This window comes from Anoplopoma fimbria, chromosome 23 (genome assembly GCF_027596085.1).
Source record: "Anoplopoma fimbria isolate UVic2021 breed Golden Eagle Sablefish chromosome 23, Afim_UVic_2022, whole genome shotgun sequence".
NCBI classification, from domain to species: Eukaryota; Metazoa; Chordata; class Actinopteri; order Perciformes; family Anoplopomatidae; genus Anoplopoma; species Anoplopoma fimbria.
In genome coordinates, this window is record NC_072471.1 from 6013138 (window position 1) to 6037238 (window position 24101).

General features: G+C 41.9%; 1 protein-coding gene across 1 annotated transcript in view; it reads left to right on the forward strand.

The window, feature by feature from the left end:
* The window catches only part of pcloa (piccolo presynaptic cytomatrix protein a), a 51750-nt gene that overhangs the window by 16029 nt on the left and 11620 nt on the right, over positions 1-24101 (forward strand). Inside the window, exons 6-16 of the mRNA XM_054624699.1 lie at positions 3752-3949; positions 7421-11501; positions 11840-13371; positions 14053-16123; positions 17799-17846; positions 18259-18341; positions 18544-18619; positions 19717-19842; positions 22652-22760; positions 23220-23284; positions 23620-23804. Of these exons, the coding sequence (XP_054480674.1) occupies positions 3752-3949; positions 7421-11501; positions 11840-13371; positions 14053-16123; positions 17799-17846; positions 18259-18341; positions 18544-18619; positions 19717-19842; positions 22652-22760; positions 23220-23284; positions 23620-23804 (8574 nt within the window). The remainder of the gene's footprint in view (positions 1-3751; positions 3950-7420; positions 11502-11839; positions 13372-14052; positions 16124-17798; positions 17847-18258; positions 18342-18543; positions 18620-19716; positions 19843-22651; positions 22761-23219; positions 23285-23619; positions 23805-24101) is intronic.

Sequence of the window (24101 nt, forward strand, 5' to 3'; positions counted from 1 at the left end):
GTATAGCATCAACACCGTCATCTCTGTGGGTGTTGGTATGTGTCAACTTGTTTAGTATCCATTCACTTGTGATGCTAGAAAACGTCCTTGGAAGATGGTGATATGAGCGAGTGACTCCCCTACTTTTATGAATCACCCACGCTGCTGTTTGCACAACTCATCACAGCAGACAGACAGGAAGTTAATGCTAATTACAAGGCAAGGCTGCAAGAGAAGTGCACCATCCCCGCTAATATAGACCCTGTGGATCCCATCAACAAATACAATTAGCGATGGGTATGGTGAACTGGTGATAAATCTTCTCCGGTGACAAAATGAGACAATTCTTATAAAGACAGTTCTAACTAGGGCTGTAACTAATGATTTTTGTCATGATCATTAAATCTGTTCATTCATTTTAGCCATGCTAGCAGCATAATAATAATAATAATAATACTTTAATTTTATATAGCGCTTTTCTAGATACCCAAAGACGCTTTACAGAGGCCAATGTGGGTTTGTCAGTAGGTTGATCCACCTCTTTTGCCCAGATGGAAATTTCTAATTAATACTTTTTGATGGACTGCCATGAAATTTTATGCCAGAGTTCAAAGTTCCCAAAAATGAACCCTATTTACCAACGCCCCCAAAGGTTGACTTCTTTGTATCTTAGCAAAATATTTTAACAACTAGTGGATGGCTATTGGGGGAATTCATTCTCCTTTACTGTGAACACTGTTTTTGTGTCACATCGCTATCGGATCCAACAATGGCTTCCTTAATTGTTTTCTTTTAGCGGATGGATTGTAATGAACTTTGTTGCAGCAATTCATGTCCCCTGAGGGAAATAATATTAATTCTGGTGATCCCACACTTTTTATCAAGCACAATCATCATGTGAAGTTTCTGTTTTCCAATACACTGATTTATGGTCAAACTAATGATAAACCACCCAGCCGTACATTGTGTTTAGTGCTTATGAGTAAATGTAGGCATGTTAACACGCTGAACTGAAATGGTAAACCTGATAAATATTGCATGCTTTACATCAGCTTTGCCATTGTTAGCATGTTAGCATTTGGCTCAAAGTACCCCTGTGCCCTGGTAGAGCCTCACGGATTTGCTGGCGCTGGAGCATTGCTGTACAGAAAGATATTAAAGTTACATTGATAATATCTTCCCATTTTATAAGCTGGAAGCCACAAATAGTTGGCATTTTCACTCATTAAATCAATACAATAATTGATGGTTTATCAATCTGTACAATAAATAGAGAGCTTTTCCCATCCCCATGTATTATTAAGTATAAAGTTATCCAAGCTAACTGGGAAGTTAAACACTGTGTACAGACATCTGAAATGGTTTGGTTTCTGGGTGTTGAAGTCAGAGCTGCTAAAGCTGTAACTTTAAGTGAAGCCAGGAAGACACTCGATGATTTAATGGCCCTTAAGGGTGATTGCTGTAAGATGTTTCAGTATAAAATACATAGTAGATGGCCACTTAGCAGTAGTGAGTTAAAGTAACATATCTGCTTTAACAGGGAGGTTATTCCAAATGACTTTAAAAGTGGTGCTTTAGCACTGCACAGCAGCTAAAGGAAACACACTGACAAAGTGTTTTTTAGCGCGGGGTAAAAGCTTTAAGCGTGCCTGTTGTGATGTGTTGATAAAGTCGGTGATGACTGGCTCTGAAGTGGCTGTGGCTGATTTGCTGTCTAACTGAGTGTTTTTTTTAGCTTTTCGTATCTGGCGGCCATCTCCGGCTCTCAGTGCCTGGTCTCTCTGGTTTAACTGATAAGACCATCAAGCTGGAGAAACTCCCCTCTAAAGTCCTCCCAGCAAGGACGGATGTTGATGCAAGTTTGCATCTGTGCTGTGTCCATCATCATGTCTGGGGATTAACTGGATTTCTGTCGAGTTGGGATTGTAACTCGCTAACGTCAGCAAACCTTAGCACAGGCATCTCTTTGGTTTTTCTTTTTTCCTTTCGTTGGCTTCCCTCCATGTGCCTGTATCCATCGCTTCTTCCAGATATTAAAATCATCTTCCTTTGTGTTTCAAATATTTTTTTGAAAGCAACTGTGGAAAATGTTGACAGTTGCCTACATTTTTACACTATTTCTCAAATAAAATTGGAAAGAGAGAGCGAGAGAAAGAGGAAGGAAAAAGGAAACAGAGGGGAAAGAAACCCATCGGCAGATCTACTTCTTTCTCGCAATGCCACATATACAAATATTAACCCCGTCAAAACATTCTTTATATCGTTTTGTGATATGGGTACATGCCGTTGAGATGTGCGTTCAGGTGTGTCATTCTCTCTTGAGTCTCAGCTTTCTGTTTTTTAAGCCTGGACTAAAACAGGGCGACTCATGTCTTATTTACCCTGACTTTGCTGCTGCTACATTCCCTCAGTCGTCTTCTTCAATCCTCCTCCTGTCTCCCTCTTTCTTTCTGTGCTTGGAGAGAGGTGGCTTGTCTGCTGCATGGCTTAACATGCAGGCTCAATCTTCTATTTGGCATAAACCTTGCTGTTAAGCTAGGCGAACGCATTTATAAGAGAAGGGGGTTAAAGCACTTGACGAAATGTTAAATGAGGTGTTTACGTGACAATGTTGGATGGTTGAAAACATGCTGACTATTACCTCTCGAGTCACTGTATATATGTGTGTAAGGCAGATTAGTGTTTGTATGTGTGGTTCCCATAATACGTGTTTTGGTCTGGTGTCCCTACATGACCTAGATAGATATTTGTGTTTGTGTGTTTGCACTTTTCTTAAATCCGAGCATTTTGATTGTTTATCACCACTTTTATAACAACTTAAAGCAAAGCAGCACTGGATATTGAACTATAATAATAGCTACAATGCTTGAATTATAGCCCTCAGAAGGGCTTTTGGTGTAGGTAGGTTCCTCTAGAGCCCAGTGTTTAAGTGAGTACCTGGGAATAAACAAAAATAATAACCTTGCCACAACAGGACAGATTTATAAGAGCTCTGGGACAGATTAGAGCAGCTGTACCAGCAAGGTATTTGTTTCTTGTTCCACTGAAAAGCCGCAACGCTGTTAGGATTCGGGAAAGGACTACATCCCAGGTGATTTTAAGGAGGAAATTATGGTACTTAAAGAATTAACAACAGTGGCCAATTCTTTAAATTGGCCTGTGGTGTGCCTCGGTGTTTGAATAGAGTTATAATTGGAACTAAATAAGATGTTCAGGGAGCACAGAATGTTGGGAAGCATATTTTCAGTCTGGAATCTTTGTAAGTAATTGAACTAACAAGTTATGGTTAAAAAACAGGTTAAGGACATGTGCATGTTCTACTCTCAATGCTTAAAGCATGCTTACATATATGCACACCATGTTATACAATTATAAAAACACAAAATACACAAAATAAAAATAAGTCTGCAGAGGCCACTCAACCCTTTCTGACATGCCTTGGTAAACCCCTGTCCCATTGCCATGCATTATGCATAGGCCTGTCTCTTAAATCCCATAAATGTAAAAGCTTCCCTTGAAATAGAAGATGTTACACTGGTGCCTTGTCTCAGTGACGTTTGTATGACGTAGAAACCCTTAGTTCACGTTACTGTGTTATAATTAAGATAAGACATTTCCAACAATCATTTTTTAGGGTGTATTTTTCATCAGCGTTGTCATTTTGTATAATTCAAAACACAGATATATGCCATTTTATTAATTTCAAAATGAATGATCGAAACCAGATTGCAGCAAACAACAATTAATATGATTTTTTTTCTTTGTCTTACAGAAAGAATGGCTTTGCCTCAACTGTCAGACCAAAAGAGCCATGTCTGGCCAGCTGGGAGACATGCCACCCCCAGAGATGGCTTCCCCAAAGAAGCAACCACCTTCTCCTGCTCCTTCTTCCACCCCTGCCCCTGCTTCTGTAGATAGAAAACCTGTAGTAGAGGCATCAGACCAAACCCCGCCAGCTCCTGATACCAAGGTAGTACCTGAAACCATTCCCACACCTGATGCAACAGCAGTAGCAGCTGAACCAGTGTCTGACCATGTAATTCCCCCAGAACAAAAAGGATCAATTTCAGACAGTGAAGCTCAAGGTATCCCTCCAATCCCAGCAGTCAGGCAACAACAGAACAGCTCTGAGGAAATAGCAGAGGACCAACCTCACCCTGAGACAGAGCTATCTGCTGCTGATCAACAAAGTGCAACTGTCAGTGAAATACCAGCAGTTACGCAACAACAGAGTAGCTCTGAGAAAGCACCAGAGGACCATCCTCACTCTGAGATTGAGCCATCCAATGTTGAGCAACAAGCACAGAGTGCACATGTAAGTGAAATCCCAGCAGTTGAGCTACAACAGAGTAGCTCTGAGAATGCTGCAGAGGACGTTTCTCCCCCTGTGGAAAGTGAGACACAACATATATTGACTTATACAAGCTTAGACAAGACAACAGTCCCTGCTGAGGAAGAAACAGAGCCAAATCCCAAGATTACTCAGAGTGAGGCTGCTGCTCCCCTGACAGTTAATGATAAAGTGGAGCCCACTCCAGAAAAGCTTCTGGAAGTGAGGACTAATTCAGTTGAGACCAAACCCGCCTCAATCCCAACAACAGTCTCAGAGGAAGTCCCTGTTCAGGTTGAGCCAAAGCCAGATTCTCCAGCTACGAATGTAGACGATGAGACAATAACAGAGCTAGAACATGCTAAGCCAAGTGAAAAAACACAGGTAGATGAAACTACTTCAGCATGTCAAACTCCATCAAATACAGTAGACACAGCTTTTAATGTGGAGCAAACAGAAATCCCTCCACAACTTGGTGATGGCAGTGTAGCACCTGATGTCATGAATCAAGTTACTGAAGAAATAAAGGTAGAACCAGAACCTGTGATAGATAATTCAGTATGCAGTGAAGGTGCTCCTTCACCTGCAGTTGAGGTTGCAGAAAATGTAGCTCCTGTTGACAATGTTGAAGTCACTAAACCTGATCAGACCAAGCAAGAATTTAAACCAGAGGCAGAAAAATGCATAGAATTGGAGAGTTCTTCAGTAGTGTCAGACAACAATCATCCTGTCTTAGCTTCAGAGGAGGAAAGTCAGATAAATAAAGTGGAAAACAAACCCATAGATAAAGAGGAGGAGCCCACTCCACTCGACCAAGTAGAAAACTCACCTAATGCTGCTCCAGTTGAAGGAGAAACTAATGCTCTGGAGGAAGCAGTAGAGGAGAAAACCGTTGAAAATAAAGTTTTTGAAAAAGTAGTTCTTGAAGGGGAAACTGCTAAGCAGAAAATACCTGAGGAAAAAACAACAGTTGAGATGGAAACAGTGAAGGACAATGCTGAAAAATCAATGATTGAGGAGAAAGCTGTTGAAAAAGAAACTGTTGAGGAGAGAGCTGTTGAAAAAGAAACCATTGAGGAGAGAGCTGTTGAAAAAGAAACCATTGAGGAGAGAGCTGTTGAAAAAGAAACCATTGAGGAGAGAGCTGTTGAAAACGAAACTGTTGAGGAGAGAGCTGTTGAAAAAGAAACTGTTGAGGAGAGAGCTGTTGAAAAAGAAACTGTTGAGGAGAGAGCTGTTGGGGATGCAGGAATTGAGAATAAATCATCTAATGGAAAAGCCTTTGGTGATGAGGGGGTTCAGAAGAATGCAGCCGCAGAGAAGGCAATTGAGGTAAAAGCTGACGAAGGGAAAGCTTTGGAAGAAGAGGCAGTTGAACAGAAAACTGTTGAAAATAAAGTTTTTGAAAAAGTAGTTCTTGAGGGGGAAACTGCTAAGCAGAAAATACCTGAGGAAAAAACAACAGTTGAGATGGAAACAGTGAAGGACAATGCTGAAAAAACAATGATTGAGGAGAAAGCTGTTGAAAAAGAAACTGTTGAGGAGAGAGCTGTTGCGGATGCAGGAATTGAGAATAAATCATCTAATGGAAAAGCCTTTGGTGATGAGGGGGTTCAGAAGAATGCAGCCGCAGAGAAGGCAATTGAGGTAAAAGCTGACAAAGGGAAAGCTTTGGAAGAAGAGGCAGTTGAACAGAAAACAGTTGAGCAGACAAATGACCAGAAACCTCAAAAGGAGTTAATTGATAAAGCTGAACCCTCCTCTACTGAAACAGAGACGGTTTGTCCCGTAATAGAAAAGAAAGAATCAGAAACAGTAAGAGAGACAGGCCAAAATGTAGCTGAAGAGGTCGCAACAGAAGAGATACATAAAGAGAATGAACCAGGACCAAAGTATGAGTCGTCGCCTGCTGAGAATAGCCTTGTTGAGACAGTTTTATTGCCAGAGAAGTCAGAGGAGAAAGACATTTCGATGGTCAGATCAGAGAGTGCAGCACAGAAAGAGGAAAAGCAGACACCTATAGAGACAATATTAGAAGCAACTGATAAATCTGCAAATGCAATGGTTACATCGGTTACCTCAACTCCGGATTTTAAAGAGAAAGAAAAGGTCAACGTCAAGGAAATAATTCAAAGTGTAGAGATGGTGTCATCCTCAGATAATTTTAGTGAGACGCAAGTCAAAGATAAAGCTTGTGAGAAGAAACTTATTCAGGAAGAGACAGACGCTCATTCAGAAAATACAAGCTATTGTAGTGCTGAAAATCAACATGAAGGAGAGAGGGTGACGTTGGCTCTGATGGCCCGTGATGAGGAACCGCTTGAAAAGGTTGCAGAGCAAGAGTTGTCAATCAAAGAGATAGAAGAAAAACATGACAATAAAGTGGTTGAGTCACAACCTGTTGCCGGCAACATCCAGGAAGTTACTTCAGTATTAGAGACAAGCATATTCTGTGACAAAGATGACAATTCACAGTTTGATGTAGCAAAGAACACAATATCAAAGAAAGATGAAGATCTTGAAAATAGAGATGTGTCCGTATCAGTAGCTCCAGTCCCTGAAGCAAACCCTGATATCCCATTGTCTGTAGTTAGTGAGAAGGTCAAAGGCCTGAAGGAGGAGACCACTAACGTGGAGGAGAAAAAGGAGGTTGTAGCTCAGCCTCTGGGAAAGCCTTGTGAAGGAGATGCAGCCGCTGAGGTGACCATAGTATTTAGAACAAGTAGTGGTAGAATATATGCATCTTTTACATCATTTTCTATGATGTTTTAAAGGTACATGTGAATATTAGTTATATGGAAATGGCTGAACTAAAAATTGTACCATATTGAAAATGAATATCTTAACACTGCAAAATACAGTAGAATGTTTTGATTTCAGACTGTATGTATCAAAAACCTGAAGAGTGGAAATGTATGTATTGGGAAATTATACTGATTTTATGACAATTAATAGAGTTCTGGAAACTTTATCTCCATTTTTTATTCCTCAATAATGTACATGGAAATACACATGGGTCACATGTAACAAGTTTAAACATCCCAGCTTGGATATTACATCTTTTTATTGCAGTATCTAGTGCAAAAAATAATTGTGTGTTTCATCCAACAGGTGAAAACAGTGGAGACCTTGAAAGAGCCTGAGGAGAAAGAGATGGCTGCCAAGGACAGCAGTCCCACTAGCCCATCTGACTTAGCCAAGCTGGAAAGCACAGTCCTACCCATTCTTGAGTTCCAGGCAACCACACAACCAAAAGATGATGAGGAGAAACTAACAGACACTCTAAAGACCAGACGTAAATTAGAGGTGCTTCCTCTCTCGCCTGACTCACCCAGCTCAGAAGATGACCGAGAGCTTTCTGAGAAAAATACCAAAGGTACCACAAAGAAAAAGCTACTTGTGCCCATGGATGTCAGGGCAGATTCCCTCGATGATAGCAGTGAAAGCTTTGGAAAAGAAAGCCCTATGTCTGGGGATGATGAGGAATTTATCCGAAAACAGATTATGGAAATGAGTGAAAATGAGGATGCATCCCCGTCTGATGAGGAAAACCTAATCAGACGCAAGATAAGAGACAATGAGAAGAAACAAATGGAACAGAAGACAACCGAGGCTGTAGAGAGGAGTACATCAGGAAAAGCCAGGCGACTTACCAAGAAAAGCACGATAAGTCCAGATGATGAAGAAGATAAACAACTATGTGGCTCATTGGATAAACCTGATATAAACAAAGAGGAGGGACAAGAACTAAAGGAAGGTAGTGGGACTGGAGTTCGCAAATTCCGAACTATGGAGCTGAATTCAACCAGCAGCCCTATGCGTATACCTAATGATGATGGAGAGCCTGAAATGGAAAGCCTTACAGACTCACCAGATGATCGGTCTAGAGGTGAGGGGTCATCCAGTCTACATGCATCCAGCTTCACTCCTGGGACATCCCCAACATCCATCTCATCACTGGATGAAGACAGTGACAGTAGTAGTCCCAGCCATATCCGTTCTGGTGAGGGTAAACAACACAGGAAAGCCAAACACCGACAACCTGGTCAAATGCTGCCAACTATTGAAGACTCTTCTGAAGAGGAAGAGTTACGGGAAGAAGAGGAGCTGCTCAGGGAGCAAGAAAAACAGAAGGGATCTGGGAAAAAATCTAAAAAAGACAAAGAAGAGATTCGAGCCCAGAGGAGGCGAGAGCGTCCAAAGACACCACCAAGCAACCTTTCCCCCATTGAAGATGCCTCACCAACAGAGGAACTGAGGCAAGAAGCTGAGATGGAGGAAATCAGACGATCGTCCTGCTCTGATTTCTCCCCCAGTATTGAATCAGATTCTGAAGGATTTGAAATCCATGCTGCAAAGATTGCGGCAGTTCAAAAAACCTATCAGCTTCCTATATCAGTATCTCTTCACTCCCCAACAGATGATCAAAATATTGATCAACCACAGAAAAAAACTCTCAAAACTGCAGATGAGGCTTATGAGGAAATAATGCTGAGGGCCAAGTCTCCAACGTTGGACAAAGGAGGTATACCGGGAAAAGAGTCCCTTTACGGGGGCATGCTTATTGAAGACTATGCCTATGCATCTCTTATTGACAATTCAACAGCTGATCTGGATGAGCCAGAGAAGATTGTTGTTCCTGCTCAGCCCAAAACACTGAGATCACCAGATGAAGTTTATGAAGACATGATAAAGAAGAGGAAGGAATTCATGCAGCTGGAGCAGGAATATCAAAATATGCAGCCAAAAAAGGAAACCAGTAACCCAGAAATTGTGTTGCAACCTGCTGAGAATACCTTCTCCAAAAGCACCACAGTAACATTAGGCAAAGATGGGAAGCCATTGTTGGATGCTGAAACTGCCTATGAAGAGCTAATTAAAAGAGTGCTGACTCCAGGAACAAGTCCAACTCAGAAGGAGCTAGAAGTGGAAGGCACTGCATCTAGAAGGGCACTCCACCCCATTCCAGACTTAAAGGTGACGCAGTGCTCCTCGGGAGAGTTGTCTTCTGATGACGAGAGTATGATTAAAAAGGAGGAGGAAAAAACTGCTGTATCGGACACACCAGCAGCCATGGAAACTGAGCTTGTGACAGTGTTTTCTGAGTCCCCTCCATCATCCACATCATGTCAGCAACCTCCCATCACAATCACAGAATCGCAGGCTGATGTTGTTGATTTATCTAGTGCACTCCCAAGAACACCAGTCCCAGTTATTGCCAGTGTTTCGCCCCTGCCCACAGTCCCCCAGTACACACCCAGTATTTCTAGCGTAGTGTCAACTGCCCCACCTTTACCTCCCAAGCCTAGCGTCCTGCGTATGGCTAATTCTCAGGAAAAAGCAGAAGTACCTGTTGCACCACCACTGCCTCCTCCCACCCCACCAAAACCTACAGTTTTTCCCAGGAAAGCTCCAGTTCCACTTCCACCTCAGGCTTCAGCAACTCCAATCAGGCCAGAGATAGTGGCTATGACTGTAGCCCAAGGGCCACCTACAAAACAAGCAGTTACACCAATGTACAAGCCTCAAGTCCCCCCTCCTGTTGCCCCAAAGCCATCCATTCATGCAGGGATTGGGGATACCCACCGACCAGGACATAGTGTCAAGCCACCAATTGCACCAAAGCCTGGCTCACAGCCTTCTTCACCTGCACATGTCCCACACCCACCAAGACCCAATGTCCTTCCTACTGACATAGCTCTGAATCTGAGTCCTTCTTCTGAGGGCAAGCTGTTTCAACCCTCCCCAAAGTCTCCCTCTTCTCCAAGATATAGTAATCTTCGTGACACATATGTAGTCATCACACTGCCATCTCAGCCCAACTCTCCAGTAGACAGTGTCTCAACTCAAGCTCCTTCTAGCCCTGGCCCTGCATCTCCTTCACGCCAAGCTCAGCCCCAAAGCTATCACCAACCACACACTCAACCTCAATCTTATCCACAGCAACATCCACAACCAACCCCTCCTCAAACAACCAGAGTGCCTCTGGCATACACACGATTCACAGAATCCATTGAAAGTCAAGAGTTTTGTGGCCCAGAAAAACATGTTTCTAGTTCTTGTCATATAATTGAGGCTATATCTGCCTCTGCCCAGACACCCGTGGTTATGCCTAACCTGATCTCTCAAGTTGTCACCACAGAAGTCCAAAGGACCACTGTCTCTGTTGTTCATGAAAGGACACCACCGCCAGTGCCAGCTCCAAGGGCAAATGGTGTCCCAATCTCGATGGAGAAACCTAAGCCCCAATTGCCGGCCCAGAATGGACAGGCCGTCCAACCTTCTGAAGTGGTAGATCTTAGGACTATTAAGGTGAACCCACAATCAGACATGAATGGTGTAGATCTGTCTGCTGGCCCAGACTCAAGACGTCAGTCCTTTGCAGCTGAGGTCAGTCGTCAGAACAGTGCAGTGCAGTCTCCTGTGGTCAATCTCAGTACCGAATCATCCACTGTTTCTATTTTTACTGACAGTATCACCATTGTGACCTGTGCTGCCACAATCGAACAATGTGACAATATAGACAACTCTCAAGTATCTTCAGTGCCCCTTCAGTTAACAAAAAATAAAGCATTTGAACCAGTTTCTCAAATCATATATCGACCAATTGATTCTCAGCACTCCACTCCTGCTGGTACAGAAATCCCTATTAACCTCTCAGTTGGATCAAGCACAGGTGGAGGAACTTTCCAGACCACTCCCGTCACTATTGCGCCAACTTGTATTGCAGGTTGTGTTGCCAATGGATTAACTACGGGTGCAACCACAGTGGCTGGAGCCGTTGACCTTAGCACAACAAAACCATTCAACACTTTGGTATCAGTGGATGCTGCTTCTACAGAGGTGGTCACAGCTGTAATCACAGATGACGATGGCAAACCAGTGGATCTGACTGCAGCAAAAAGAGCTGTATGCTGTGATGTTGTGTACAACCTCCCATTTGCTGGAAGCTGCACTAGTCAGCAACCTACTACACCCCTGCCTGAAGATCGTTTTGGATATCGTGATGACCATTACCAGTATGATCGATCCCCGTACGGCATGAAAGGATTTGGTGGAATTAAACCGTCAATGTCAGACACTAACCTAGCAGAGGCTGGCCTGTTCTTTTACAAGAGTAAGAACAGCTATAATTTCAGAGGTACCACAGAGGGTGCAGTAGATCTTACCTCAGCAAAGATTTCTGATGCAGGTCAGTGCAGTGGCATCGCAGACCTGTCACTTAAATGTCACTTTGAACTGCCTCGACTCATCCATGGCTAACGTGGCTTTTTTTGTTTGTTTTTGCTTTTTTTTTTGTTTGCATGGACAATTCATTTTTCTGTTATTATTTTTTTCCCTTTCATCATAATATTTTTGCATGTGCCTGCATGCTGTTACTGTACATCTTGTTTATAATTGTTGCACTTCTCAACTTTGGATTTTTTTTTCCCTTTTCAACCTTTTTCAATTTTGGATAAGGCATGGCTTGCTTCAACATTGAATACGTCTGCATAATTGGACTCAACTGATATTTTTGACTTTTGACAGGTGAAGCTGTTGACTACTCCAAGAAAGGGATTTACGCAGGAATGACAATCCCACCCTATTCCCAAGCCAGAGTCACAAGTGCTGTTGGTACACTCTTTGGTACAAGCAGTGTCTTGAGGTCATCAAATGGGGTGGTCTATTCCTCTGTTGCAGCACCAATCCCATCTACGTATGCCATTACCACCCAACCTGGGTCCATCTTTAGTACAACATACAACACGCTTTCAGGTATGCATACCAGCGATACAATGCCTTCCCTGTCCAACCTCCAGAACTTACCACTTACCAGGTCCCACAGTTTCTTGTCCGCCATCTCCTCTATTGCAACAGAGGAACAAGGAGATGCCCCACTCAATCTGGAGATCTCTAGAGGGAGTAGTACTGCTGCTGTTGCCACAGTAACAAAGTCTTTATCCCTTGACACCTACACTGATGCATCCCTGGAGGCCATAGCTGCTTCACTGGAGGCTCTGTCTTCACCCATGGTTCCTGGGGATGGCCAGTATCAGGCAGAGCGTGAGAGGCTAGAGATGGAGAAACTCAAGCAACAGCGCTTGGCTGAAGAATTAGAGTGGGAGCGTCAAGAGATTCAACGGTTCCGAGAGCACGAACAACTCTTGGTGCAAACGGAACTGGAGGAGCTGCAGGCCATGAAGCAGCAGATCCTGAACCAACAAGAAGACGAAAGACAGGCTCACCTTATGATGCAGAAAGAAACTTATGCTCAGCAACAGCAGCAGCTTGAACAGATTCAGAGACTCCAAGAGCAGCTGCGCATGCAACTCGAAGAGCAGAAGCTTCGTCAGATGTACCCAGGTGGGGACCTACCAGGGCATGGCGTGCAGGAGGCAATTGTTTTAGGACCTGATGGCACAGTACTGTCCCGAAAGATAACAGATAGTGGATGCCAGACAGATGAAGAGGATGAGGCTGTCAGCAAAGCTTACACAGCAGGGAGAAAAAAGAGAAGTACTAAAAAGAGTGTTGACAGTTGTGTGCAGACTGATGATGAAGATCAAGAGGAATGGGAGGCTCAGACCAGAAACCGACAAAGCCGGCCACGCACCGCAAGGGGTGATAGGGGTGGACACTCAGAGATGTCTCTTAAAGCCCACACTGAGATTTCTATACAGACCGATACAGAAGGGAACATTCGAATGGACACCAGGATGGAGCTGTCTGACTCTGAAAGGACCTCACCAAAGAAACGACCAACCCCCTTAGAAATAGGGCAGTCTCCTAACCTCAAAGTTGATTCCTCTACACTTCAAGCCCCTCCTAAATCTCTGAACGTGCTCTATTCCCCCATATCTCCCTGTATATCCCCAAGCAAATCCCTTGAGTTTGTGTCCTATGAGAAATCACTGGGCGATACAAGCCCACAAAAGCTAAGAGGAAGCACTGATCCTTCAAAAACCTCTCCAGCAAGTCCCAGGGGACCAAAAGCCATGCAGAGATCCATGTCTGACCCTAAGCCCATGAGTCCAACAGGAGAAGAAAAGGCAACCTGTGGCACCCAGTATGATGATACTGTGAGTATTATACCTATCACTCTAATGGACATAAATAAGATAACCTAGGCACTGGCTAACAAAAACACAAAAGTCAATTTGTTTTTACTGTAAGAAGTTTATGTTATTGAAAATTTTAAAGTTTTCTTTGGGTTAATAATGTGCAAAACAAATTTCAGTGTTTTGGAGAGGTATTTCAAGCTTGAGCGCATTTCTTCATAAAATATCATGGAAGTGACTTCAATGATGGCAGTTTTACCTTAGAAGTCAACATATACAGAAAGGGAAGTAAAAGAAACAACGGAATAGGTCCACGTAGGTATCATATGTGGCACCTGGCCCTCATGAAGAACAGAAGTCAGTTTTCAGCCTGGGCAATTCACTGATGAGAATCTAATACATACATAAAAGGAAATGAGCTGAGCTGGCAGAAAAAATACTGAGCTGTCAGAGATCCATAGAGGTTTAATGTTAATAACTTACTTCTTGTGAAACTAAATTTAGGCATATGAAATTTGGTGAGAAATGGGTAATATTTATGGACAGGAACACCTTATTAGCAGGCACAAAAGGTGTTCTGACACCATGCACCATGTTCATGTCATGAGGACTACTTAACCTGCTGACTCATTATATTGGGGATTAAGAAAACCGTTTAAATTCCTACAGTCCTAATCATTGCTATTTTTACTTTTTCTACAGGGGAAAGGCTCAGGGGGCACTCCAACAGGCACTCAAAAGAAGGTGAAGAGGACTCTCCCCAATCCACCGTCAGAGGATGAGTCAACAACGAGTGGTCAGACAGCATATAGCACTGGTTCGGCCCGCCGAAGAATGTGCCGTAATTCCAACATGGCACGGGCTAAGATCCTGCAAGACATTGATCGTGAGCTTGATCTTGTTGAGCGTGAGTCTTCCAAGCTCCGCAAAAGACAAGCAGAGCTGGATGAGGAGGAGAAAGAGATTGATGCTAAGCTTAGGTACTTGGAGATGGGCATTAATCGTAGAAAAGATGTGCTACTGATGGAGAGAGAGAAGAGAGAAAGGGCATATTTACAAAGTGTTGCCGAGGACAGAGACTACATGTCAGACAGTGAGGTTAGTAACATCCGAGAGACAAGGGGTGGCCGTGGAAGTGGGGAGGATGAAGAGATTGAAAGTCATGGTCTTGAACGTCCCAGAACAGCTCCCCAGTCAGAGTTGGATGACTTTGTCCCACCTCAAACCAAGCATGAGTATGGGAAATACACCCAGTACCAATACAATCAAAGCCAATATCAGCAGTCTCTTTACCAGACTCCCCAGTCCTACCAATCCCATTCTCTTTACTCCTCTGTCCCCTCGCTCACTAGCGCCCAGCAGCAGAGTTACCACCAGATGCTCCTGTTGCAGCAGAAAGCTGCCAGACAAGCAGCCCTCCTCTCAGAGCTGGATGCAACTAAATATGAAGTCATTAGCCGCCAGCCTGACCCCACATCATCAGCTTACCTGGGTGTCAAGTATGACAAATATGGCAACCACCTTGACCTCAGAGCCTTGGATGTTGGAAGTATAGCACGTAGCCCCATGTCAACTGTCTCTGATTCCTATTATACAGATATAGATCCCCATACACCTCGGAGTTACATGTTGTTGGAAGATGCTGCAGAACTGGCTAAGGGCTCCACAGGCCTTTCTTCATCTTACAGTCTGGCTGAGAGAGAGCTGGCTAAAGCAGAGAAGCTGCTGCGTAGGAGTGCTGCAGATCTGGGATCTACTGACTATCTTGGCTCCACCTCTAGACTCCATACTTTTGGAAAGACCCCTGATGAAGAGGATACAATGGAGGAACCCTACGAACTGAAACTCCTAAAGCAGCAGCTTAAGCAAGAGTTCAGGAGAAGTACTGGTGGGACAGAAAACTTAGAACAATTGACAGGCCTCTCCCAGCACTACTATACCCCAAGCTCTAGTGTCTCTAGTTACTCCCAAAGAAACTATCCAAAGCCAGACAAGTACAGCATCAGTCGACTTACTCTAGAGAAGCAGGCAGCTAAACAACTCCCAGCATCAATGTTGTACCAAAAACACAAGGCACCATTGATTGAGCCTAAGATCTCCTCCAAGTATTCATCTATTACAGACAACAGAGGTTTGGAGACAGACTATACCAGCTATCTTGGGTCTACCAGTGCATCTGCAAGATCCAGCCGGCTCTCGCAAGATGAGATTACCTTCGGCCTTCGTAAGAATATTGCGGAGCAACAAAAATACCTGGGGTCCACCTTGGGTGCCAATTTGGCTGGGTCACTAAACTTGGGACAGAGCCTAGGTTTGGATTCTGCTTATCCTAGTGGTAGTCGCTCAAGACCCTCATCCAGGCCCACATCTTGTTATGGCCTGGACTTGTCTATTAAAAGAGACCCTTCCAGCTCTTCGCTGAGGCTTAAAGGGGATGGTGAAACATCTGGAGATATACCAAGCTATCAAACCCCCTCTGGTCGCACCAAACCAACCAGCCTTCCCATTGTGCAAAGTGGCCGTGGTCGACTACCCATAGTGGCCCAGAACTCGGAGGAAGAGAGCCCATTGAGCCCTGTTGGGCAACCTATGGGCATGGCCCGTGCATCAGCGGGACCTCTACCGCCCATCTCAGCTGATTCAAGGGACCAGTTTGGTTCCTGCCTGTCCTTGCAGGACTCCCAGCAGCAGCAACATATCAGGGAAGAGCCAATCAGGGGTAGGGGTTACGTGATGATGGATGACCTTCAGGGCACCATGTCAGATAGTGAAGGTAAAAAACTGATTTATCACATTGTCACTCTTTTCCTGTTTAATGGTTCGTCCTTTAGAGTGTCTGGCTTTGGTTTGTCTTTTTTGCATTTAGTACTATTGTGTAAGATATACTAAGCTTTTGTGTTTTCGTTGAGTTTGCATGTGTCTTACCTTAAATTTGGTGAATGTATTCTCTTCAGTACTTTTGGTCATTCAGTTGAGATCTGGTGTACATGCATGCCTTTGTACATTTTGCTCTATGTCTTATAGGGTGTGCTTGAATGTATCTTTATGCATGCACTGTATTTCTGTCTGCATGCCAGATATAGTGTAATGTTTTTCACAATAGTTCACTACGTGACACCGTAAGGTCTCTCTGTTTCAGCTACATTGTGTTGGAGGTTGCCCTATTCAAATGGCAATTGCTCACTTATGGCAGTGTGCATTTTATTTAAAGAATGCTGACATTTTTAGCTATTTTAACTTTGAAAAGAATGTTTCAATAGTCTTTCAAATCCGGCTTGGTGGATAAAAGACTTGAACCACAATAGCAAAATTATCCTTCGAAACTTAGGTCAGATTTTGACTTTTTTCCCCACTAATGATGTGGAGTGCCTCTCCCAGTTAAATTTTACATAATTGGTACAGAATTCTCTCAATTGAACCAGTTCTTTAACAATTAGTCTTCAAAATAACGATATGCTGTAATAACACAGCCAATTAATTGTATTTATGGACTCTACAGTAGCTGATGTGCAATGTTGATAGTAGATAGTTTTGGTGTATTTCATAATATTAAAATGTCTAAATATGTTAGTTGAATAATTATGAGACCAAACTATAGGCAATATCAAAATGTTACCAAACTCTGATGACATAGCTAGAAAATAATAGCTTTAAGCAGGACACTGTCAATTCTTTTGAAATGCATGGTATTTGGTTGCAACACTAATAAATACAAATCTTTAACTTGCATGTCTTGTTTTGAATACTTGCTTTTATTGTAACATATCTTTGACTTACTGCATGGAACAGATCTATGCTTAAAAACCTTTAGGCATAGATCCTTATTGATTTATACTGCATGTCCAGTGTTTTACTGCTTTTCTGTATTTTTTGATTTTGAAACAGGAAACAATCTGATAAAAACAATAAATGCAAAATAACTCATTTTCAGAGCAAACATTCACTTTCGCTTCACTATCTATTTTTCCTCTATACTTACTGAAAGCATACATTATTCTGAGCTGTCGTCACTCAGTGTTTGAAAAATATGCTCAACAAGAACAATTTTTTTTTGTTTCAAGCTAGAACATAATGGTTGGGTAAATCAATTTTCAATCAATTTTTCTGCTGTCTGCTTAATAAAAGCCATAAATTCAATATATTGCAATATTAAGCAATATAGTGTTATTGTGTACTCATAGTCACGACTAAAACCATTTTCATTACACTAATTCATGTATTAAATATATTTCTTATGCAGCAACAACTTTTTCCCAAGCTGATGACAGTGTTAGTATAAAAAGAGAAGCAAAATGTGACAGTTATAGAAAATTAGGATACTTGTTTATCTCTTTGGCTTAAAGATCTAAAGATCCAAGTTCTGAGTTGTCTTGAATGCAGCATAACTATTAATAAATTCATATGGATCTGATAATTTTTCAATTTAAATCCATTTGCCTTGATTCCAGCCCTAAGTGATTCCATGATGGCTTTGAACAGAGACGATGCAACCAATGGTAGAGTATTAGTTCAGTTCTCTAGTAATCCTTCAGTTAACATATTAACCTGCACCACAAGTCAAATGCACATCACCATGAACTGATGACCAATTGTTGGGGAGGTTTAAGTGAAATAGCAAATGAATACTACTGTAATTTGCAATATACAAACAAGTTTTAATGATTTTACATTGTAAACATGTCAAATGGTAATACTGTACTGAAACTCAATGTTTTAGAAGAAACACATTCACTTTCCTAACAATTGGAGTAACATTCATACAAAAAAAACTGCATTATAGGTTTAGATTATACCACTTTATCGTCTTTACAGTATATGAACTGAAGAAGCACATTCGCTATATAACGAGATGATATGTCCAAGTTCTCAGATTGGTTCTGAAGTAGTGCTTGTTTTTTATCCCTGAAGCCTACCACCTTAGACGAGAGGAGACGGACTGGTTTGACAAACCTAGGGACGGGCGATCAGAGAATGGACAAGAGAAGAGACAGGTGAAACAGGAAAAGCACACACACAGACATACTGTACACCCAGACACTGTAGAAAAGTTCTCGCATGTACTGAATACCAAGTAGTAAAGAAATGCATGCACTCACACTAACCCTAATCACCTGATTATCTATATATATGGCATGTCCATGTTGCATTTACCTTGTCCATACATGACATCTCACCATTGTGTATGGGCCACAGGGAAAAGGCCTGTACTACCCCTTCCCTCACCTCAGGGTCAAACTGCAGAGGGATCCCAAAGACCGCAGTGTCTCAGGTAAAGTACCACAATTTACTACTTTTCATTCAATGAGAACAAAAGCAGCATGCGAAGAGCATTTATTCCAAGCCAACTTGTTATTGATTGTGATGCAAGCATTCGATTTTATTGACCCCATTGCTTACTGACTGTATCAAATATGCTCAGTTTACAGCACATATATTGTCAAAAAAGGAAAAATAGAGTAAAATGAACACATTAATATGGATCATATTGTCCCATTAGGTTAACAGAGCATGACTAGTGTGCTTCATGCATTCTGTTTACTTGATATTCATGCCAGATCTCAACAAACTGGCGAGTCACTTCCCCTGCCATTACATTCCATCACACCATTCCTCCAGGCTGAAAGCAGGCAGACATTTCATTTTCCTGGCATCCCTTTTGATTTGGCCCTTTTCCACGCTCATCAGTCATTGCCATTCTCAAAATGGCGTATCCCTCACACTCAGGATTATCTTACTCAAGTAACAAACAGCCCACAAAGGAAGCATTCTCTCTTAAAGGACCCGGTGATGAACTGAGTCATTTTGTTTGCGCTTCCATCACCATGTGAAATACTGTTGTATAAAGGAGGTTCTGCTTCTTGTAGGTGAAGGCCTCTTTATGTGTGACCTGTGGAGGGACATGATATGTGATTTCGAAATGTGTTCCATTTGAACATATTTGTATGATGTTTTTGAGTTGTCCATCTGTCTGTCCGTATCACTCTTGTGAACTCTTATCTCAGGAAAACTTTAAAGGAATCTGTTCAAATTTGGAAATTCACCTGGACTCAGTGATGATCTGATTAGGTTTGGTGTTTTAAAGGCAAAGGTCAAGATCAATGTGACCTCAAAAAACATGATTGTCAAGTCAAGAATTCAACTGCAACTTTTTAAAGAAAATCTACTTTAATTGCATTATGTTTAGTTATAGGGATTGAATTAAAGTTGGTTATTTGTTGTTATTGTGCTTTGAGAATACCATATTTTCAACTTCTTTTTCCGTGTTGTTGAAATAAAAGTAAATGTTGCATGCCAATGGGACTATGGACTAATCGATATTACCATTGATAATGCCACTTACCAGTCTTCGCTTTTGGTCTTTAACAGGGAATGGTCTGGGTATCCGTGTGGTTGGAGGGAAAGAGGTCCCTGGCAGTAATGGAGACATTGGAGCCTATGTTGCCAAAGTCCTACCTGGTGGAGCTGCAGAACAAACAGGAAAGATTCTTGAAGGTAAGCTCAAGTATCAAATTAAACATGAACCTGTGCAACAATTCTACTTCACTTGTAGGTAAAATATAAAATAATCCCTTTTTTTGTTTTTAGATTCATTCAAAAGATAATGTTTTAAAACATCTGGTTGGGGTTTTACAAGGGGTTATGTATCGGACTATTTCTTGGACTTCTGTATCATAAACACTATCTTGAATCTGCAACAGCTACAGCTAGCTATTTCGATAAGTTACCATTGTGTACTAAGCCCTATGACCTGTGATTTCACTGACACCACCTCAGGATGAATTGCTGTGTGGTATAACACTTTTCACGAGGTGGAATTGATTTCACATGGTGCGGTCTGGGAATAGTTACCCATCTCACCCTCCCAGTCCATCTGTCTGCTCACAGTCCCCTTTAATGTCCGCGTTGAGCCACATTGAGGGTGTCGTACAATTGGTAAAGCTGTGCCCGTAGTGATATATGGGCGATGAGAGAGGGATAGAGAGAGAAATACTGCTCCGTTTGGACATGTTCAGGGCACTATCCATCCGTCTCTCTGTGGATATGTGTGTGTGTGTGTGTGTGTGTGTGTGTGTGTGTGTGTGTGTGTGTGTGTGTGTGTGTGTGTGTGTGTGTGTGTGTGTGTGTGTGTGTGTGTGTGTGTGTGTGTGTGTGTGTGTGTGTGCTTGAGCGTGGGCAACTCTTTTCATACTTTCTGTTCTTGTTTGTGTCTCCTTCCCTTTCCTTTAAACATCATTTTGCATTGCTGTTTCTCTTCTTCCAACATCTTTAGCAGGTAAAATGTTTCCTTTTAACACTTTTTAATCAAAGAACAAATACAGTTGGGAACAATAGTGGCAATATTGACCCTCTTAATAACACATTGGGAGTTCATAATTTAACATGATGTGAGTCTACTGCAAATCTGCGAGGCACTAATTAAGCACGGCAGTACCTTCAGCTCAATACTAACACCAAATGCTAAAATGCTCACAATAACAATGCTTATTGTAATGCACACCATGTTCATCTTCTCTGTTGAGCATGTTAGCAAATTAACACTTGCCATTCGCTAATTAGCACTAAACACTAAACACTAAGTACAGCTGGGGCCGATGGGATTGTTATCAGTTTTATAAGTGTTGCAAATTCAATTGTTGACATAATGATGTTGTGAGATGAACAGTCTGAGTATCCCCAATGTTATTAGAATATGTTCTCTTGTGACCTTAAATATCTGTAGCAAATTTCACAGCAATCTGTAGCAAATTTCACAGTATTCCATGGCTGTATGACATTGTCATCCCGAGAGCCACACTGTGTCTAAAAGTATATAAATAAATAAAAAATGATCTAATCTGTGTCAGGGCTTCCTTGGCCTACACAAACACAACAAAGAGACACAACGCAACCACAAAAAGGGGCAAAACACCCAAAGACCAAAAGTAACTACACAAAGACCAAAACTAGTACAAAAAGACATAAAACCAGAGAGATAAGCAACAACTACAAAGAGACACAAAATAACAACAAAAAGAGGCTAAACAACTGTAAAGTCTGGGTGTCTTGCTCCTATGTAAGAGAGGCGGTGGGGCTTTTTGCATGTGTGTGCCCAGGGGCCCATTGTCTCATAGTCTAATTCGATTCGATTTTAATGCTTGGAAAAGTCTGACAACAGAGGTTTTAGCAAGCTGCGTCATTTTCCAAATACTTTATGGTCCTTAGATGTTTTTATTAACAGTGAAGTTTCACATGTTTTTATTGTTTCACACTGTCTCTGTCAACTGTTTTCTACCAATAAATTCATACATCGACGGAAACATTGGGGTCCAACGAGTTATATATCTATTCCCTGCTTTTTGCTTAAATCCTTTGCTACCTGTTACTTTAAACTTACTTTATCTCAGCCGTCATTATCCAGAAAGAAGACAACAGTATAGGCTGGGGATGATTTTTCAGTTCAATAGTCAAGATGCATCCGCTGTGTTCTTAGCCCTAAGGATAACTAAAACCATGATAACAGCCGTAACCATGTCATCAACACTGAGCAGAATGGCTGCAAAGCACTTTGGTTCTGCCAGTGGGAACACAACATCACGCCCTCTGTGGTGTGGAAATGGAGAAGCGATATCAGATTCAACAAGCGTAGATTCTCAGTGTCACTAAGTGTACGAATACATGCTTGTTTGTCTTATCACTGGAATTCAAGTTGCTTCGAATGTGTGCAAACTGCAACACACATGCAAGCCCCAAAGTGTGAACAATTTGATTCATAATATTATGGTGAAACTACAGTAGCTTCCCTCTCACTCACACATGCAGCTCGAGAGTATCGTCGCAAACGGACCGTCCTGATGAGCTGTTTTAAACGTTGTAAGTCCTGCTAGTGTGCAGGGTGTGTTTTGGAGGATGCAGTGGCTTTGCTGTGCTGTGTGGATTCATATAAGCTTTCACTGCTGCATTAAATAGGAATAAATTATCTGTTATTTGTCTTTGCTGGACTAAATGAGAGAAACTAGTATCTGATTGGATTTTGTGTTCTTTCCTGGCCATAATGCATGACGTTTGAGTTCAAGGATCAAAGTGTGTTTTTCACTGTAAATTTAATCATAGAATGGATGTAAGACCATAATCTGGTCTCTCATTTGGGTCAACAAGAATTTATTTTTTAGAGTGAATTGATCCCTTTAGTCTTTTAAAGAGCTACATACTTTAAGCCTTTGATTTGGTTTAAGGTGATGTGTTTGTATCGACAGGAAGTCTTTAAATATGCTGTATTTTTTTGTTTTTTCTTGTGTGTATGACTGTGTGCAATTGTGTATAGGAATGCAAGTGCTGGAGTGGAGTGGTGTTCCTTTGACGGGGAAAACCTATGAAGAGGTACAAGGGCTGGTCGGGCAGCCATGCAATGAGGCAGAAGTGTGTGTCAGACTGTGAGTATAACCTTTGGACCAGTCTATCTTTCTCTCCTGTATTCTATAATAAACAATCCACTCTCATCCTTCTGTAATTTCTTAATTTTATTTCCTCATTCTCTAATCCTCACTTTGTTCCATCATCTTTCTAAACCGATTATTGTTTTTTTTTTTCCTTTTCCCTGATGTCACCCTCTAGTCTTCTTTATTTTCTTCAGTCATTGTCATGACTTTGAAAAGCTCTTTTTCCCCCAAAAATTACACATTGAATTCTATGAAATATCCGCCTTTAAAATATTACCTGATTTACCATTATATTTAAAAGTAAGTCATGATTGTTCACCCCGCTCTGCCTGATTGTTGTAAGTAAGTAAGTCATCTTCATCTACTAAAAGGCTGATTAACTCTTTTTTTCTCTTTTCTACTTCAGTTTTACATCTCTGACTTATATGTCAAATCATTTTTTCCTTCTGTCAGTGATCTCAACATGCTGTCTGATTCTGACGGTTCCGACCATCTGGATTTCCAGGAGCACAGCAAAGGTGATCTACAGTATTTAAATAACTCCAACCCGAACATGTGATTGCTGCTTCTCACTTTTCCCTCACCACTGTCCCTGTCTTCTCACTATTTCACAATCAACTTTCGTCTCCTGCAATCTTTAGACACCCTTGTCATATCGCTTTCATCTACAATTCTCTCTTTTCTCGTGTTCAGCCAAGCATTTCGAATGGCCTATTTCCTCTCTTCATTAGATTGTTCACATCAGAGCTACCACACTGTGCAGCCTTTCATATCCAACTGAACTTGATGATTTCTGTCGTCCCTCTTTATGTCGGAGCCTTTGCATAATGATTCTGGTGTGACCCCTGTTAAGGTGACAGACCTCCTAGGTCTCCAGGTGTTGACCCCAAGCAGCTGGCGGCTGAGCTGCAAAAGGTGTCCCAGCAGCAGGCTCCCACCTCCACCTCTTCCTCCAGCCTGCCCCCCACCACCTCAGCGACCTCCAGCCCCGGTCAGCCAGGATCACCCTCCGTCAGCAAGAAGCGCCACAGCAGCAAGGCGAGTCCGGGCAGGGTTTGGTTGTCATGTTCAGTTTAGAATCGTTTGAGCTTACTATCTTTAAGAATTGGTATTTTTTGTGACACTTTACAGTAATTAAAAAGTGTAATATCATTATGAATCGTGTATAAAATGCTTTTTTGTCAATGCATCGCCTTACAACATTGTTATCTTTCCAATGCTTTGATAGCCATAATCAGTTTTAGAAATCATTTCTTGAGACATATTTATTATCCTATTTCCCCCTTTAACACCTTTTTTGGTATATGCATATCATTATTTACTCAGGGTTTATTA